The sequence below is a fragment of the Moschus berezovskii genome, chromosome 11, assembly GCF_049115385.1.
Source record: "Moschus berezovskii isolate FMDL1 chromosome 11, NW_MosBer_1.0, whole genome shotgun sequence".
NCBI lineage: Eukaryota > Metazoa > Chordata > Mammalia > Artiodactyla > Moschidae > Moschus > Moschus berezovskii.
The window spans coordinates 103,211,711-103,226,230 of NC_142470.1; the positions used below are offsets into that span (position 1 = coordinate 103,211,711).

A 14,520-nucleotide genomic window follows, 5' to 3' on the forward strand; every position below is an offset into this window, starting at 1 on the left:
TAATAATTTCTAGGTCTATCTGTGCTGCTGCAAATGGCATTATTTCATTATCATTTTTATGGCTGAGTAATATTCCTTTGTGTATGTACACGACATCCTCTTTATCCAGTCATCTGTCAGTGGATATTTAGATTGTCTCCACGTCTTGGCTATAGTAAACAGGGCTGCCATGAACATAGAGGTGCACGTATCTTTTCGGATTATAGTTTTGTCTGGATATATGCCGTAGGGTCACAAAGAGTTGGACACAACTGAGCAACTGAACAAGAAGAAATGCCCAGGAGTGGGATTACTGGATCATATTGGAGTTGGTATGTGTTAACTTGATGCTGTAACTTTGAGCCCCTGGTCAGTAATACAGAAGCAGCTCTCATTAGGGCAAGTCCCTTTGGTACCATCTGTATATAACAAAACTCATCTCCAAAGTGTAACTAGAGCCAATACTCCCTGAGTGCTCACTGGATACCACTACTCTAAGCCCCTGATATGGACTATCTAATCAGTCATCACAAAAATGATATGAAGATGCTGTTATTACCAGCCCCATTTTATCATGAAAGTGACCAACCCACAGTCGTCCAACTAAAAGGTGGAGTCAGGATCTGAAACCAGCCAGACGCTCCCAAGCCTGTGCTCTCAACTCTCAATAATAACAAGGTCGTCAAGACATGCTAAAAATACCAAATCCAGCACATTTTAAACATATGTATCTTAAAGGTTCCCTGGTGACTCAGACAGTAAAGAATCTGCCTGCAATGCAGGAGACCCAAGTTCGATTCCTGGGTCGGGAAGAATTCCCCTGAAGAAGGTAATGGCAACGCACTCCAGCATTCTTGCCTGGAAAATCCCATGGGCAGAGGAGCCTGGTTGGCTACAGTTCATGGGGTCACAAAGAGTTAGACACGGCTGAGCAACTAACACACATACACTTTAAAAACATATCCAAACCTTCCGCCAACACTTTCCAATAAGAAATGAAAATGTCATGTTAATGCTACTTTATTTTTTACATAATTGAATATTCTAGTGAATAGAAAGAGCAGGAGAATTCTCTTTGAATAGTGCTCACAGAAAGAAATTTGACGCCTGTTCAAAACAATTGCTCGATTGCCTGATCCAGACTCCCTTTGCCATTGAATTCTGAAAAGAAAAAGGAAAAATGTACAGATAAGATGGAATAATTATCAGAATGGAGACAAAGCAGAGGGGCATGTTATTACATAACATATTTTAAAATGCCTATCTTGACATGACGTAAATGCCCGTAATTAGGACTCAAGAGATGTGTTATTGCTGTAACTGATCAGGCCATTAGGTCAGTGTGAGGGGGATGGCCTCAGGGACCAGCTTCCCCTGTATGGCTGGGGTAGCGTGCTCCCCAGCATCTGGACAGAGCTCTCAGACACTTTGGCTTGCCAGGGCCTCAGTCACTGCTGGCTGGTCCAGGTTGTGTTTCAGGTGGGAGGGTGGGGTGCCCCTGAAGGACAGCAGCCTCATGTTCCTCCTGGAACCACATCATTGTAAGAGACAGAGAAGGTCCAGAGTTGACCTCATGCAGACTCCCCCAACACCATCACAGGCAAGAAGGCGAGAAATCTGAGATTTCACCTCAGGGGCTCTGAGCATAATTGAGTGGAGGGAATAGTCTGGCCTGGCTGTAGTCGGAAATGCTCCCACGATAGAAAACTTCCCACCAAGCATGCCAGGTACGTGGATTTGCCTCATCACAAGGTCCCAGAGAGAAATCACAAAAGCTTCTGTCTCCTCACAGCGGCAGCTGGAGACAGCGCATCTGCAAAGACTGCCTTATTTGGGACAATGCCAGGCTGCAGTGGGGTCTCTGTGATGTTGAAAGCATGAAAGGGAGGGAGCACAGGTCCTCAGGGGTGCCACATGGTCTCCACTTTTTGGAACTATCACCCCTCTGGCTGCCTCTCACTCCCCCATGTCTGACATAAAGCATTTGTTTGGAGAAGAGCTGCAGAGAGGCTGACCGTGGACAATCCTACCAGGTGTCAAGGTCAAGGTTTCTTCCATTCCTCGGCTGAAAAACAAACAAACAAAACAAAATGGAGCCACTTATAATGCTGAGACCAAACTGCCTGGAATCTGATTCTTGGTTCCAGGTCCTTTCTCTACTACCCTAAGTTTCTGTTGTCCTAACTGGGATGTTAGCAGATTCCTTGGGGGCTCAGCTTGGGAGTGGGTCTGTGGGTCCTCTGGACAGTGCCCTAGGACCCCTGCTGCTCCTACAGCCCTGACACTGTGCTCCCCACAGTGCACCCCACCACTCCATCCCTTAGCCTCTGTTTATATGGCAGGACCAACCCCAAACCATCCATCACAAGATTTCTCATCCTAAAGACACCATGGAGACCCAGACCAACTGTTTCTGCAAGTACTTTCCAGAGAACAACCACCAATAGGGCATGCAGGTTTAAAAGGTGTACTTGGGTATCGTGGAGCTGGGAAGCATTTCTGTGGTTAAGTAAGCTTGGAAATGTATGACTGAGCCACAATGAAGAGCTTGTTTCCTGCGGACATGGAAGTGTGCTCTGTAAACTGTGGCGTGTCAGGTGCAGTGTTTTTGACCGAATTTGATCCTTGCAGAGCAGCTAAGCACCAGTGACCACAGAATGAAGACGGAGGAGCATAGGCTTAGTCTGACTCACACGTTTTTCTGATGCAAACATTGAAGATCTAAGGGGTGAAACAGCTAGTGTATGGTAGATCAATAACTAAAAGACCGTATGAGACTTTTGCAAGAGGCTTCAAGTCCCATCAGGAGAAAGACCACTAGACTCCTATTCCCAAGAGAGGGCCAAGTTTTCTGGACCTTCATGCTAGGGAAAATGGTCCCCACATCTGTCCATCAACAGAGCTCCCACCTCCCACCTCCTCCCAGAGCCCTCGTGTGCTCAGCCTGTGTCCTGCTGGACCTTTTCCTTTCCAAGTGATGACTCACGCCCTAACGGTTAGAAAGTTCCCACAGTGATTCACCAGTTCCCCACGGGGCCCTGGTCGGGCTCATTCAGTAATAACTCCATAATTGCGGAGGTAGAACAGAATCAGGGTGAAAAAAAGAAAATAAGAAACATGTTTTACCCTGAAAAGGAAAAATGGCCTTCCCAAGGTGGCAGTGTAATCCTGCAAGATAAAAACACAAACTGTTACCCGATCAGGCTGTGCCAAGGTCTTTCAAAGATGTCTATGGCAGTAGTTTTCAAAGTGTGGTCCCCAGACACAAAACATCAACAACACCCGGGAACTTGTTAGAAATGCAAAACCTCAGGTGCCCACTGATTCTCTGGGGTTGGGACCCAGCCATTTGAATGTTAACGAGGTCCCAGGTTCTTATGGTTCACGGTCAACTTGAAGAAGCACAGGTATTAACACATGGGGTTCCTGACACCTGCAGGATCCCTCCCCAGGTTTGCACAACTGGCCTGTGGGCCCCTGAGCCAGAACACAAATCTCCAGGAGCAGATGGCCCCACGTGACTCATCTGTAAGAACTGACATGAAATAGTACCATCCAGGGGCATGGCTCCTTGGTTCCTTTCTGCTCCAGGACAAGCCCAGGGAAACCCCAATTAGATGCTTAGCCTCAGAGAATTCCAGAGCATAGTGTGAGGCCAGTTCTTTGCAGAAGTGGTCCAAAGAGCCTGCAAGCATTCCCCCAATTCTAGGAGATGCAGATCTTTCTTTTTGGCGGTGGCGTTCGCCGTAAGGTTTACCTACCTTTTTGGTAAAATCCGCTGCAGTGGCCCTGGAATCCTGTAAAGGAATGAGGACCGGGTTCATTTAATAGGAAACTCACCCCCTGCTCCCTGGCTTGCAGTGGTGCTGTGACCTGGCCCCTCCCTGGTTCCGTTCTAAGATAACCAGAAGTCAGATGCAAAAAAGTCATTCAAGGAGACAGCTAACCTTGGAGACAATTACAATTTCTTATTCTGTAAGGTGAGGATGTTTTCTTGATTGAGTTGCCTTAAGGTCTAGGACAATGTAAAACCTGCTTGTTCTTCCCAACAGCCTCCACTTGAAATTGACTCCTGGCTTAGGCATATTTTTCAAGGATAAACCATTTCAGTTTTTTCAGCCCATCTTTGCCAGTAAATCTGGCCCGTTAGTAGAGGCTGACTCAAGCTGGAAGCCTGCTGTCAGCATCTGAGCAGATAGACTGTGATGGTCTGTGCTAAGGGTGACCAACTGGCTTCTCAGGAAGTGAGCAATTTTCTAGGGTCTTGGCATTTTCAGAGCTAAACCTAGGAATGTCCTGGGCCAACTGCAATGAGTTGGTCATCTTATTTGGACTCACATTGTCCAAAAATTGTGTTTCTTTGTTTTGCTCCCATGCAACAAAACCTTGATGGACCTTTTCAACAGGTTCAGCTATTACTGAAACTGCAGTGCAATACTAAGTCGCTTCAGTCGTGTCTGACTCTTTGAGACCCTATGGACCATAGCCCACCAGGTTCCTCTGTCCATGGGATTCTCCAGGGGAAATACCTAGGAAGCCCATTATTGAAACCAGTCATAGCTAAACTTAAAAAAATTTTAATCAAAATGATTCATTTTTAAAATTTAATTTATATTCATATTAGTACATAGCTGATTTACAACATTGTGTTAGTATCAGAGATTTTTTTTAAGAAACAAAGCTCTGATGTGGCATCTAAGACCCAAAACAGCCAAATTAAATAAATAAAAATATTAAAAAAACAAAAGAAACAAAGCTCTGAGATGAGAATAAAGGAGCAGGTGGGACAATGGGAAGCAGTGTATATGACCAGGGCAGGTGGGACAATGGGAAGCAGTGTGTATGACCAAGGCAGGTGTCTATGTCATGAGGAAGAATAAGAAGGGGCAGGGAAAGTGTAAAAAAAGGCACAAAAACTAAAATGGAAAAGGATGAAGAGCACAGATGAGGAGAGGATGGTCGCGAAGTTGGGCTACAGCCCCTCCCCCACCCCAGCCCTGCAGCCACCGTGTGAAGCTTGTATAAACAGAAAATGCCAGCGAGCACCACCCAAGGCGACAGAAGGCATTCGCCACGGTGAAGTGAACTTTTAGCGGCATTAACAGTATGGTGGAAGGAAAAAGTACATACGCGCCGCCAAAATGTCTTCATCCTTCGATCAGCGAGCATGGCTGCCAGACGCATTAGAGGGTGCACGGGAGGAAGCTGGCAAAGAGACGGTGAGGGTCAGATAGTGCCAAGACGGAGCTCAGGGCTATGCGCAATCCTGTCTGCTCACCCGCTTACAAATGGGTTTAATTTTCAGAGTAAAATCCGTTTCCAAGTCTAAGCCTGAAGTTTTATGATATCAATAAAGAATCGCTTGCCTGGCTCACACATTTCATTCCAACACATCACTTAAAAATATTCCCTTAGACGAAATCAGACTTGTATCTGCATTAACCCCAAGCATTTTATCAGAGTGTGGAGTATTTCATCTCACAGGAGCATCTCTGTGAAGATGCTCTCTGGCTCTCCAGGTGTGCTCTGCTCCTCTAAGGGACAAGGCTAAAAGGTGCCATTCACCACCACCACCCAATGCATCTTATTTCCCTGAATGTCTCATTTGTGACTGCCCAGCACACACTCAGACATACACACCCTACCTTATCTAGTCCTGTGAATTCTCCCCAAGTATTTTGGCTCAGAGTAAAACTTAATTTTTGTTTCCCTGGTGGCATAGTGGTAAAGAATCCACCTGCCAATGCAGGAGACATGGGTTTGACCCCTGGGTTGGGAAGATCCCCTGAAGAAGGAAATGGTAACCAATTCCAGCATTCTTGGCTGGGAAATCCCATGGACAGAGGAGCCTAGTGAGCAACAGTCCATGGGGTCGTAAAAGAGAAGAGTCAGACATGACTTAGTGACTGAACAAAAACAACAAAAGTTAACTTGCATCATAGGCATGGGATTTATCTTTTCCCTCCCATTTTTATTTTTTTTAAAGATTTTTTTAATGTGAACCATTTTTAAAGTCCTTATTGAATATGTTACAATATTGCTCCTGTTTTATGTTTTGGTTTTTTGACTGTGAGGCATGTAGGATCTTAGCTCCCCAACCAGGGATTGAACTTGCACCTCCTGCATTGGAAGGCAAAGTGTTAACCACTGGAAAGACTTAACCACTGCCAGGGAAGCCCCTTTCCATTACTGACATTGCTCCACTTGCAGCTCCCATGGCCTGTCTTGACGATATCCCCCTCCTTACCTGATCCCCATGACTAAATCTATACTACTCTCGAGTCTTTGCCTCTAAGGAAAAAAAACATTTTCCTTAGTATTTGTATGTTTGTTTGTGTGCTTGTTTTTAAGGATCTTCCTGAAGACTTGGAAAGTCTTGATTAAATAAATAAGCAACTTTCTAATAGTATAATTTCAATCACTGTGACTGGATTGAAATTCTAGTGAAAATTCTATTCTATGATCTTCCCAATATTCTCCAAATCATAACCTGTAGGAATTCAACAATCTCTCCCTGAGGATAACTTAAATTTATAATAAGAAAATTAGAGGTGACGCTTTTAATTCCCACAGCACATATTACACTGTGACAGTGACAAAAGACACCCATGGATTACTGTTGGGAATATGGCACTTTACACTTAACAAAGTAGTTTTCCAAAATTTAAAAACAGAAGGTAATAATGAGCAAAGTAAATAGAGTTCAGTCTTTACCAGGCTCTTCTTGTACCTCTGTTTAAGTGCATAATAAAAAGCGATTTCCACTAATTTTTCCTTTTCTGTAATGTGTTCTCTAGCTTTTCAGATCTGTCAACCTCCCTGGCCCCTTCCCCAGAGAGGGAGAGAGATGATCCTTGTAGTCCTCGGAAAAAACCACCAAGAGTGTCTATAAGTCCCCTGTTTTTCTATTTATCTGCATATATTAAAGATTTTTTTTATGTGAACCATTTTTTAAAGTCTTTATTGAATTTGTTTCAATATTGCTTCTGTGTTGTGTTTTGGATTTTTTGGCCCCGAGCCATGTGGGATCATAGTTCCCTGACCAGGGATTGAACCTGCACCCCCTACATTGATAGGCGAAGTCTTAACCCCAAGGCCACCAGGGATGTCCCTATCTACCTATATTAAATGCGAAGGGACAAAGGCAAGCGGAGGAAAGTGACTTTTACAGAAAGATGATTATGATAAAATACTGACCCCTGTTTTAACCGGATGCGTTGGCTCCTGAGTTCTGGAGTAGTGAAATAAAAACTAAATAAGAGGGGAAAAAAGATTGATTTTAATTCTAAGTGTCACTTGCTGAAAGTGTAGTAATTGCATACTTTGTTACTGGGTTGGTAGTACTCACCCTTTTGTATATGTCCTGATTATCCTAAAAAGAGAATAGTGAGGATGTCACATAGAATTTTACTAGGGCAGGTTTCCAGTAGAAATTACAGCAGGTACCTTCTTGACTTTCCTGAATATTATGAAATAAATTGGCAGTCTAAAAGGAAATCATTTTACCTCCTTAATAAGGCTGTAGTTGATGTGGAATCTTGCAAAAAGGAAATTTGCCAGCAATAACATTACTTTAAAACTTAATCTTATTTTACTCTCTCGATCTTCAGGGAAAACATACTCTATAATGCACTGAAGCAATACCCTAAGCAATCCCCAGATAGCCATCTGACTAAGAGGTGGGATAAAATAATGGTTGCAACTTTTAATTTGCTCCTGGACATATGCTAGAATTCAGTTTTTTAAGGGTTGGTTCATATAGCCAAATTTCCCCCCCTAAAATCTCTACATGAATCTTCACTGTTTTTCAGAAAACCCAGCTTTTAATTTCTAAATCCTTGTTAGAGCATCACTTCGTTCTGTCTGCATGAATGACAGCCCAGGAAAAGCTGTACTGGCAGCATATCCTACTCAAAGATGTACTGTGAGTGATCTTGCAAATATCGGGTTGCTATTGGTCTCATCTCATTTATAATACTGACTGATCTCATCTCATTTGTAAACATTGCTGAATCAGCTCAAACTTCAATAAAGATGGAAATGAAAGTTGTCAGGAACACTTTGCTTTTGTTGCTGTGAGTAGAGCTTGCTCACACTTCGTGGAGAGTTTCTTCAGTAGCCACTACATAGTTCTCTCTTTCTCTGTGTTATGCATGTACATGCACACACATGCATATGGACACACACACAAATGAACCTGAACTATGAACAGCAGAGGCTCAATGGACATTAACTCTCTACTTCCTTACCATCACCATTTCTAAATCAGCCGAAAGTATTCATTACTTTTACAACTCCTGGTCTCTTTGTGAGCATCTGTTCAAGAAGTGTGTGTGTGCTGTGTATGTGTGGTGTATGTGTGTGTGTGCGTGCACACATGTTCTGGACACTTATCAGGTAAACAATATTTTTGTCACCATGTTTATCAACTTTATACCATTACTTTCCAAGTCAAAAAAAAATTAAGATGATTTTCTAGGTGATGAATGCCAACTCTCAAGATCATATCCTTACTTTATTCTTTTCTTTTTAGAGAAAAAATGTTTTTTAAAATTTTAGTTATCTATCTTATAGACTGTTTCCCCAACTAGAATATAAGTTCCAGGAAAGCAAGCAACTCTGTCCATTTGGCTCAGTACCGTATCCTCACATAGTATGCGATTATACGTATATATGTGATTATGTGGGCTTCCCAGGTGGCTCAGCTGGTGAAGAATCCACCTGCAGTGCAGGAGACCCTGGTTCAGTTCCTGGGTTGGGAAGATCCCTGGGAGAAGGGATAGGCTACCCACTCCAGTATTCTTGGGCTTCCCTGGTGGTTCAGATGGTAAAAAAAATCTGCCTGCATTGTGGGAGACCTGGGTTTGATCCCTGGGTTGGAATGATCCCTTGGAGGAGGGCATGGCAACCCACTCCAGTGTTTTTGCCTAGAGAATCCCATGAACAGAGGAGCCTGGTGGGCTAGAGTCCATGGTGTCAAAAGTAGGACACGACTGAGCGACTAAGCACAGCTCAGCATATGATTTTGTATATGATATATATATGTGACTATGATAATTGTAAGAATGCAGATGAACTACCAGTATTTTATGGTCCTTTCTGTTTAGGAGGATCACTTGCTATTTCCTAAAACCATATTTTTACACACACAATGCATACACACAGAATTCTGTAGGTTGCAAAAGAGTGCTTATTTACAGATATTGATATTGATTATAGCATGAACAGGCACACTGTTATAAATATAAGAATTATCTTACATACATCAATTATTTTTACGTTAGGTTGTCTAGAAAGACTTGCCCAATATGCCATCCGCTAAAAAGAATGAGGAAAATGAACCAAAGATAAGTGCAAATTCCTTAATCAATAGAATTGAAATTAAATTCTAAAATTGTTTCCTTTATGATCCTTGCATTGTCTTCTCACACAGCGGCCATGAATTTCAACACAACTCCCAAGATAACTTAAACGAAGCCATGAAAATGACAACAGTGAATTTCTGCTGCAGCCAGTAATCTGATCTGAAAAGTTTTAAGTGAACATTGTCCACATGATATTTTCAAGGTTAAGACTAAATAAAAATCTCACATTACTGAACAATGGTGTACCTCAAACTTCACAATATCCAGGCCATCTGAAGCATCAGATAAAGGTCGAGGAAATCCTATTGTAAGAAATCATAAAACCCTCCATTAGGAAAAAAGAGGTAGTAGCATCAACTTTTCAATCTTTACCATGAAAAACATATAGTGATTCTATTAATATGGTGTTGTTAAAAGGACTGGCAAAGAAAACACACTTCTACTTACCACTAGCAAATCTCAGGCTTGTGCCAAAATTAACTTAAAATTGCATGGTTTTTCATATTTACCAAGAGTTAGCAAGTCAGGAAAGAAGAGAGAAAACACCTAGGTAATAGCTCAATTTGTATTTAACCAGCATGTACCTGAACCTTCTGCCTGTCAATTTTTATCTGACCTGAATGAAGTCTTCATCTCATTTGCACGCAACACTTGAAAGAACAGTTAATAGTGCAACTGAAAGAATCAGCTGCAGGATAGATCAAAACTAACAAGATGAAATTAAACGGGGTAAATATGGGACACCCCATTCAGATTTTTAAAATCTGGAACAGGGACTGTCTGGCTCAAGAGTAGTATTATTTTTAATATTCAGTGATATTTTGCTCTCTGCAGTCTCACTATGAGCCAAGAAAATAATACTGTGTGCAAATAATACTGTTCCAACCTTGAAAGGTAATAGTCCTACCTGAAATGATAGGCTATGTGGTGAGCTGATGGAACTGAGCATAGGTTTCTTTCACCAGGAGAAAAATTATGAAGTGTGTGTTAATGGCCTTCAACTATTTTGAGAACTGTCATAAGAAATATTAGTTTTATTCTGTATATCCCCAAAGGGCAGAACTAAGGCTAACGGTTAGAAAGTACACGTGATCATATTGCAGCTTGAAGTAAAAAAGTTTCTGATGACTGGAGGTATTCAAAAATGCAAAGGAATTCAAAACAATCCTCTAAGGATTCATTAAGAGTTTCTGTGTTAACAATACAATGATAAAGATCACGAGGACCCCATCCTCAGGGAACAGAAAATGAAATTATAAAAAGATGGAGGTGGATATAAATATGTAAGCAGATAAATAAAAGGTAATAAGACATTGTAATATTAATAAGATGCTTTTGGAAACCAGGGGAGGCAGATACTGGCTGACTTGGTCTGGTAGTGAGCTGAGTGTCACTGAAAGTAGTCAAATAGGGAAAACATAGAGGTATCCCTGCTCTTCTGAGAGGCTAAACTAGATAAATTTCATGGTTCCTTGCAATGCCCAGGCTTTGTGATTACACCACAGAACACGGAAAAACAAATATGCTGTTTGAATGTATTTTCTGGTCGAATATATTTTCACAGATATTCTATTCCTTAAACCAAAATTCTAATGAAAAAACCTAAAATTTTGAAACAACTGTGTTTCCAACAGGAGCTTCCACTACTTCCTGTATCATATAGCTAGTTACCTGGAGTTGGGTAAGAAATTTTGACTCCGAACCCCATGCCTAACCCTTGTTCCACACAAATGCACTGATTCTCAGTTGTTGGCGCGACGGCCCGAGTCCCGTCAGCACCACGGACAGCGCCCAAGCCTTGGAAGACAGGAGCTTCTTGGGACGCTGCCCCCACCCCACTTCCCCACCATCATCCCTCCCAACACCCCTGTCCAATCCAGAAAAGACTATGAAAAGATTTCTTTTTCCTGTGTTCACTTCTACACTGCCCCTCTCCAACTGTCCCTCAATCTTCAGTCTTCAGGACTGTAAGCTCAGGATTACCATCTCTGCTCTCATGTCTTCAGAATTCTAAGACCACATATGATTAACACGTTGGAGCTGCCCCCTAACTCATATGCCTCACGGTTTCAGTGGTACATCCTGGGGCCAGCCCCAGGGCAAGAGCTTTTTAAGGCAGCTCCCCAAGGGAAAGTAACCTTCTTAGGTAAAAGGCCGTGGCATCTACCTTTGTCCCTCCTCTCTGATGGAAGCCATTTCTAGAGGGTGGGTGAGGAGATCAAGCTAGACTCCTTCCAGAAGTGCCTTGAAGGATCAAGGTCTGTCCCAGTCTTCCTTAGAGCTCAGACCAGCTGGGGTTTCCTGGAAGGGGTCCCCTTACCTGAGGAAGGAATTTGTAGCAGGCAGAAGCAATAGATGGCCAAGATGGATGGGAAATGGGCAAGACATTTCATCTTCAAAGTCCAGATTCTCTTTGCTGGCCACAGATGTGTTCTGCTGGAACAGGAGCTGAGCATTTCCTGAAATTGCACTGGCACAGACAACCCTTCACCCTGCATCTGACCAGCCGGGTGGAGAAGGTACCTTTATTTGCAATGCCCTGGAGCGCATGGGCTGAGCACCAATCAGCTTTGCGCAGGAGGACTGGCTTTCTCGTAAATGTCATGCTGGGCCCTTATTTGTAGAATAATATCTTCCTGGTGTATGTAGGCATTGTAGAGTCATCTTTTCAAACCAGCAATAAAAATAAAAAGTGGAGAGTCATAACTGCTATTCTATAGTGGTTTGAGAAACATTTCTGACTCAAAAAAAAAAGACTTTTTCTCTATTTTAAAAATCAAAGCACTGAACATAAATCTATAAACTCTTGAATGATGAAGTCTTGTTTTGTAAGAAGCTGTTTATTTTCCACCATTAACAAAGGATGTTTAATAGTCTTTGGTGCATCTGTGAACAAAATTTGTAGTCCTGGATATAACTTTACAAGTAACTCAGAAGTTCAATTAGGGTTTTTCAAAAATTAAGTATGGTTGGAAATTAGACTTCTTAAGGTTTCTCCAGATTCATTTCTATGAGCAAGTAAAGTATTTCAAATTAAATCAGTATTAAAGAAATTATGACAGTGTTTAAAAATAATAATAGCAAAATTACTTCATCTATTGAGCTTTCATTTAGGACATCATATAGGTTATTTTATGCAATCTTGCAGGAAATCCATTAGGAATGTGTTTCTTTCCTAATTTTATGAATGGAGAAATTGAAGCTGGGAGAGATTAAGGAACTTGCCAAGATCACCAAGCCATTAAGGATGCAAACCAGGGATTTGGACTCAAGGTACATGTCACTAAGAGTATGGGATTTTAGTCGACGTGTTATTTTTTTCTAAAAAGAGCCTCCTTGAGATTGGATATGAGATAGAAAAAGAATGAAATCAGTGAGCTTGCGAAAAGTGTAACATACCTGGCAGATGCAAAATAGCTTTAGGATTTTTTTCACCATGCATATCTTTAATTTTTGCTTTTAAGGATTAGGAGAGTAAGTTTTGGTGGAAATTGCTCAGCATGAACTATTTATTTATGACTTAAAATGTGATATTTTGTCAAAAAATTTCTAATTCATAACAAAGTGGAATTATAAACTATAGCCATAATATTTTGCCTACTTTTTTATCCAATAAGAAATATAGATTTCTATTTATTACAGTATTTACCACTTTGGTTCAAGGAGAATAACCAAGGTCTTTAAACACCACAGAGAGAAGATGTCTTTTGTATTAAAATACAGTTGAACAACAAGTCTACTGAATGAAAGAAAAAAATGAATGTTTGCTTTTTGAACATAAACCTCTTATCTGTATCATATTGAATACAACTGCTTATGGACGTTATAGACACAAAACACAAACATAATAGCAAAGATTTGTGTTCTATAAATTCTATAAAAGCAAAGTTCTATAAAACATCAATCAATTACTTTTCAAACATCTGGTCTGTGTCTACCAGTCAACTGGGTGCTCTATGCACAAACATACATTTTTCAAACAAACCTATAGGATAACTGACTTGTATCAAATTTGTTTCCTTTGCATATTTTGAATTCATTGTTTCTCATATTCAGAATAAAAAATTATTTTTAAAAATAATTCAGAAATGGGAAAAGGAAAAACTAAGAAAAAAATCTGCATGGATATTATTCAACAACATTGGTGTAGACTGAATTGTGTTCAAGCCTTGACCCCTCAAGGTGACTTTATTTGGAAACAGCTTTTAAGGAGCTAACGAAGGTTCAATGAGGTATAAGGATGGAGCCCTACGCAAATAGGACTGGTGTCCTTTATAAGAAGAAAGAACACTAGTGTGATATCCCCACCTCTGCTATGTGCTCACAGAGAAAAGACTGGAAAAGGACACAGGAAGAAGGCCCTGTCTGCAAGCAGAGGCGAAGGGTCTTCTCAGAAACCACCTTACTGGAACCTTGATCTCAGACTTCCAGTCTCCAAATTGGGAGAAAATTAATTTCCATTGTTTAAGCCACCCAGTCTGATCTTCTGTTATGACAGCCCAAACCAACTGACACAGAGAGATTTTTAGCCAATTCAGTACAAACAAAAAATAATAATAAATGCATGCATGCTCAGTTGTGTCCAACTGTTTGGTGACCCCACAGATTATAGCCCATGAAGCTTCTCTGTCCATGGGATTTCCTGGGCAAGATATTGGAGTGGACTACCATTTCCTCTTCCAGGGTGTCTTCCTGACCCAGGGATCAAAGCTGTGTCTCCTGCGTCTCCTGCATTGCAGCTGGATTCTTTACTGCTGAGCCATCATAGAAACCCAATAATAAAATAATGAAATTGAAGCAAAAGATGGAACCTCTCATTGTTTAAAATGATGTGATTATCTAACCCCCCAATCCAAAAGAATCAATTGGTAAATTATCAGAATGAGGAAGAGTTTACTGAAATAGCCAGAGTTAAAGAAAACTATTTTCAGGAATAATTTTCTTTCCTTAGAAAGAGTGTTTATTTCTTAGACTTAAGTGAAAACAAACTGAAAAATGTTTATTAGAAAATGTGACTAGCTTAAAAATCTATAAAATACTGAGAACTAAATGAAAAAATAAATATGGAATATATGAGAAAATAAATGCACAGAACTTTACTGAAGGACATAAAAGAATATGTGAATAAATAAAAAGGTACATCATGATCCTTGACAACATTCAGTGTTGTTAAAGG

At 41.0% G+C, this 14,520-nt stretch overlaps 1 protein-coding gene across 1 annotated transcript; it reads right to left on the minus strand.

Annotated features, from left to right (window-relative positions):
• Positions 1–2,005: 2,005 nt before the first annotated feature.
• On the minus strand, positions 2,006–11,800 carry NMS (neuromedin S). The gene is made up of 9 exons (XM_055400186.2): positions 11,665–11,800; positions 9,591–9,646; positions 9,259–9,297; positions 7,328–7,351; positions 7,177–7,230; positions 5,110–5,184; positions 3,741–3,776; positions 3,106–3,147; positions 2,006–2,044 (listed from the first exon to the last, which is right to left on the minus strand). The coding sequence occupies exons 1-9, from the start codon at positions 11,798–11,800 to the stop codon at positions 2,006–2,008; spliced, it is 501 nt and encodes a 166-aa protein (XP_055256161.2).
• Positions 11,801–14,520: the final 2,720 nt, after the last annotated feature.

Coding starts and splice junctions, on each gene's coding strand:
- NMS (XM_055400186.2), bottom strand. CDS start 11,800: ATGCTCAGCTCCTGTTCCAGCAGAACACATCTGTGGCCAGCAAAGAGA. Junction 7,352..9,258: donor GTCTTTCTAGACAACCTAAC/GTAAAAATAATT, acceptor TTCTCTTTTTAG/GATAATCAGGACATATACAA. Junction 5,185..7,176: donor CGCATCCGGTTAAAACAGGG/GTCAGTATTTTA, acceptor TCTCTTTGCCAG/CTTCCTCCCGTGCACCCTCT.